The sequence below is a fragment of the Cervus elaphus genome, chromosome 20, assembly GCF_910594005.1.
Source record: "Cervus elaphus chromosome 20, mCerEla1.1, whole genome shotgun sequence".
NCBI lineage: Eukaryota > Metazoa > Chordata > Mammalia > Artiodactyla > Cervidae > Cervus > Cervus elaphus.
In genome coordinates, this window is record NC_057834.1 from 56,893,026 (window position 1) to 56,898,416 (window position 5,391).

Sequence of the window (5,391 nt, forward strand, 5' to 3'; positions counted from 1 at the left end):
CTTAAAATCCCGACAGCTTCCCCAAACCTCCATTAGCCTTGTTCCATCTCGTCCTCTAGGCTGTGTTCAATCTTTTCCCCTACAAGCCTGGGGATCCTTCACTGGGGTCCTGTGTCGCTCTTGTCTGTCCCCGCCCCACCGCCTGGATGAGACCCCGCCTAACAGGGCAAGTTATTTATTGTAAAACTTCAATTAGATCTGGCCCGACTTCTCGGAGTCGGTGGGACTGCAGACCTCCCCCCTCACAGAGCATTCCACGCCGTCCAGTCGCCCGTCGCCGCGCGGGAAACAGAACCCCGGCCAATACGCGGCGGCGGGCGCGTAATGATGTCATCCTGCACGTAACGCGGAGGCTGCGCCGCGAAATTTGTCCCTTTGGAGGCGCCGTCCCTGCTTACGGCCCGCTCACGTCATGTGACCGACCGAGAGGCACCTGACACCAGTGGCGAAGAAGGAGGCGACCCGCTACGAGATGGAGGCTACCTTAGAGCAGCACTTGGAGGACACGTGAGTAGTATACTTGTCGGCCCGTCCTGGGGCTGGAGAAGTTGAATAGGACAGAGAGTGCGAGCTGCGAGCGCCGGCTGGGCGTCTAGGAGACGCTCTGTCCCGGGGCCTCCGGTGGGGGTGCGAGGTGACCCGGAATTAAATCGCGCCGGGGCTCCCCACATTCCCTCCCGAGCCGGTCTCCGCTGTCTGAGCCCCAACCCCTCTGTCGTGCTGACATTGTCTGGACAGGGTCGTCCTTCGACAGTTTCAGGAACCCGGTTCTTTTGAGGGAAAGATGTACCACTTGTGCAGAGCGTTGGCTTTATAAACGTAAACACACACGCTTATTTCTTTCCGGGTGTAACCAGCTGCTTGTCGCCTAAGGAAATGAAAGGCATCCCTTAAATTTTTCGAATGAGTAAATATCTACGTAAAATCCAAAATTGGAAAAATATAAGACGGTGTACAGGGGAACACCTCCTTCCCATCAGTACCGTTCAGCTTCCCACTTCCTCTGCATGAGGCAACCCATTGTTACTTAAGAGTTTCTCAGCAGTTGTTTGGAGTGAGTAGGTATGCTAAAGTATGCATTTTTAACAAAGGCAACAAAATCCCAGCTATTGCAGCGTTCCTGGCCCACCAGAGCTCAACAGTACCGTGCCAGTCTTTTCTCTCATGAGAGAGAAATTGGTTTAACTATTCAATTTAAAATAGTTAGTTGTAATTGAATTTTTCTTGGGGTAGGAGTGGATGATAAGTGAAGAAAGATTGAGTAACACGAATTTAATGTCTGGTACATAGAAAGCCTCTGTGCTATCATTACTGTCATTTTCCCACATCATTTTCTTCCTTTTTCTTGTGTTTCTGGAATTAGAATGAAGAATCCATCCATTGTTGGAGTCCTGTGCACAGATTCACAAGGACTCAATCTAGGTTGTAAGTATCTCACATCATCCCTTTGGTGGACTGCATAGCACTTGATGTTGACTGAGAGCCTAGTGTGCTATTGTTCTCTAGTTTTTATTTCCTGTTATCCTGACACTTTCTGGGGACTTTGATCAGAGTAGATATCATCTCCAAATAACACGATTAGAAAACTGAAACTTCTCAATTGACATTTATAAAAGTAGAAATGTTTCTTACAGTTCTAACACTGCACAGTTGTTTCTACTGAAGTCCTATTTGAATCATTTTAAATTGGGTCTAGAAAGGACTTCAGAAAATGACAGTAGTTAATATTTATTGAACAGATACCATATGTTGGGACTGCTAAGCTCTATATACATTATCTCTAATTTTCACAGTAACCCTGCTAAATGGGTGATGGTGTTATTTCTCAGTTCAACTTAACAGTAAGTGAGTAGGCAATAAAAATGTGGGATGCAGGGTTGGACACACGTAGGTTCAACCCCTCGCTCTTCTGTTTACTAGTAGTGTGAACTGGGGCCAAAAAGAACATCTTGGAGCCTCAGTTTCTTTAGTGAGTTGTTTTTTAATAATAAATACTATGGAATTGCATTCATGAGCTCTTAAGTGCTTTACATATACTAAGTCATTTAATCCTCATGACAGCCCTGTGAGGTAAAGAAACTGAGGCACAGAGGTTGAGTAAACTTGCCTAAGGTCATACAGTTAGTAAATGATTGAGCTAGGATTTGAATGTAGCTCCAAAGTCTTTTAATCACAGTACTATAAGATTATATATATAAAACACTCAACACAGAGTTCAGACATAATGCTCAATAAATGGTAACAATTCCACATGAGAAAATAAATCCAGAAAGGTAAACAATGGAAGGCTTCAGCTAAGTCATGTCAGAACAAGTAAACCCAGGACACCTTGTTCCTTACTCCTCTGTACTATATGGCTTTTTAAAGCTCAGAATTGTTGCCGGGAGAGTAATTGAAGTAGTAGTCTGTGTCACCCAGTTAGATTTTGCACACAAACCAGTTGGTTGGAGGAAAAAGGGCGGATTTTTTTGAGGCGCTTGCCACGCTCACAAATGGAAAGGTTGCAATTCAAGTGCAGAAATCTAAAACTAAACGTATTCCTTCAAGAAACCTTCAAGGCCCAAAAGACTGCACTGTGTGTCCAGTTAATGTTTGACATAACAATAAATCCATCATCCCTGCCATAGGGGCATATCTATGACCTGACTTAGTTTCAAGCAGAGGAGCTTGTGTTGCATTTATATACAGAAAGATATTGTAAACTTAGTAATTACTTTTTGGACCTAGCACCCAAGATTTAGTTACTATCTACAGGCTAAAGCAAACATTAGTAAAAAGCCAATTCTGTTGCTCTTTGAATACAATCAGCTTATTCTAATGGAAATAACTGCTCACAGAATATTTATATATGCTGTCAAGGTGATCTTACAGCTGAACTCCTGAGTAAAAATCTTTATATCCTTTGAGGTTGAGCTCAGTAAAAGGAAATCACATTTCCCATGAGGAATTAATTAGTGTCAACAAGTCTCTGGCCCTGTTTTTGTCAGTCTCACCTCTGAATTTCTTCTTGGCTTCAGTTTGCTTTCAGATTGACTTGAATTATAGCTTCCTCATATGCTTGAGAAGGCGTTTAGAGACAGTGATGGGAATGACCTGGAAAACTGAGTAGTTATGACCTTACTGAGTTAAAAGCTGTTGTTGGGTTTCTCGCTAATGTAACCAGCTGAATATCAGGGCAGAATGATTTTGTCACCACATAACCTAAGAGACCATGAGAACCCTCTCTTTGAATAATTCAATTCAGTTATACGGTACCTCTGTACTCATTTTTGGACAGTCAGGCAACATGATATCATCTCTGTCTTCCAGGCCGTGGAACCCTGTCAGATGAGCATGCTGGGGTGATATCTGTTCTAGCCCAGCAAGCAGCTAAGCTAACCTCGGACCCCACTGATATTCCTGTGGTGTGTTTAGAATCAGATAATGGGTGAGTAGGAAGGCAACAGATCCCTTCCTTTCCTATTTATTCAGGAAAATCCCTCAGAAACTCGACCGGAGCTTGCCTTGTGTTCATCAGTGATTCCTCATTCCAAGTACTTGGAGGGAGGTTCCACCCTTTGGACAACAGGACCAGATGGGTTGGTCTCTGGAGCTAATGTGCTTTCAGACCACAATGACATTTAAATGAAGAGTAAGAGTTGTTATGAACTATCAATAAAAGAAAGCAATAAATAATACAGAGGAAGCAATGATACAGAGGAAGACTCAACACCAGAAACAATGTCTGTAATAATAGAAGTACTAAAGACATTCCAAGTGAGGGTCCTCTGAATAATACTGAAAAAAGCAGAATACAAAATTATGCACATTATGATCACAGTTTTATATCAATAAAATGAGAGAAAATGTATATATAGTATACATGCAGATTAAAAAAAAGGAAAATATTAATAGTGGTTGTCTTTGAGGGATAGGATTATAAGATTAATTTCACATTTATATTTTATACTTTCCTGTATTTCCCAAATGTTTTATTGTGTTTAGATACTGCTTTCATGTATAGAAAAATAAGTATTACTTTTTTAGTTGTATCATAAATCAAAGAGCATCTTTAATCTTACATTGCCACCCACTTGTAGCACTTTACTAAATATCTTCCGTGTTGCCTTTCAGGAACATTATGATCCAGAAACACGATGGCATCACAGTGGCAGTGCACAAAATGGCCTCTTGACATCTCGTATCAGTTCTCCTGCATATCAGTTCTTCTGCAGCCTGTCACAGGGACTCAGTCATACATTATGTTAATTATCTCATAGAACTATTAAACCATTCATGTAATATGCATTGGGCACTTTTCTATTAATTTTAGAGTAGGTTGCTTTTTGACACTGTGGATTTAGTTAGGAAAGGATCATGTTTTGAAGCAGCAGGTTTAGGTCACCTTGTATAGAGAATTTTGTTAAGTTTAATAAACCTGGTTGGAGGAAATCTTGGATCTTTTCTGAATTCTTTAAATGCTTAAAACAAATGTTCATTTGTTCAATTATCAAATGTAATTTTTCTTAAAAAAGTTAACTACTCCAAATTGTTCTCTTTCAGACCTCCTGAAATAGATTCTCACAGAAGCATCTGTGGATATGTAAACCAAGTCAAGCTTAACTCTTACCCCATAATAAAAACATAATAGCAGATATCATAAGTATTTACTATATGCCAGGAACACATTTAATTCTCATTAACAACCATATATGGGTTTTCCTAGCAAAAAGGTGGAAGCAACTCAAATGTCTTACTGAGGGGTGAATGGATAAGGAAAACATGGTGTATACATACCATGGAATATTATTCAGCCTTTAAAAAGGAAGGAAATTTTGACACACGTTATAGCATGGAGGACTCTGGAGGACATTATGATAAGTGAAATAAGCCAGTCACAAAAAGACAAATACTGTATGATTCCATCTGTATGGGGTGCTACCAAGAGCAGAAAAATTCATAGAGATAGGAAGCAGAACGATGGTTGCTAGGGTGAGAGAGGGGAAAAATGGGGAGTTACTGTTTAATGGGTACAGAATTTTTGTTTTACAAGATGAAAAGAGTTCTAGAGATGGATGGTGGTGATGGCAGCAACAATATAAGTGTATTTAATACCACTGAACTGTACACTTAAGGATGGTTAAGATTTAAAAAAAGATTACAATAGTAAATTTTATGTTTATGTATTTTACCACAATAAAAGTTTTAATTTAAAAACATGAATAAAAACATGAACTAATAATTCACAATTACAAGAGGAAGATCAACTTATAAAAGTGAAAAGGATTTTTCTATATCTCAAAATAGAAAATAAAACATTTGCAATAGCAATAAAAATAATCATTTAGGAATTTAATAAAGGATGAAAATACCTGTATAGGGAAAAAATTTTAACTCTTAAGGATTAAAAAA

At 39.7% G+C, this 5,391-nt stretch overlaps 1 protein-coding gene across 1 annotated transcript; it reads left to right on the forward strand.

Moving 5' to 3' along the window:
* The first annotated feature begins 363 nt into the window (after nt 1-363).
* On the forward strand, nt 364-4,431 carry LAMTOR5 (late endosomal/lysosomal adaptor, MAPK and MTOR activator 5). The gene is made up of 4 exons (XM_043878250.1): nt 364-507; nt 1,364-1,425; nt 3,310-3,427; nt 4,114-4,431. Exons 1-4 carry the CDS (start codon nt 473-475, stop codon nt 4,172-4,174), a joined length of 276 nt encoding a protein of 91 aa, XP_043734185.1. The 5' UTR covers nt 364-472; the 3' UTR covers nt 4,175-4,431.
* Nucleotides 4,432-5,391: the final 960 nt, after the last annotated feature.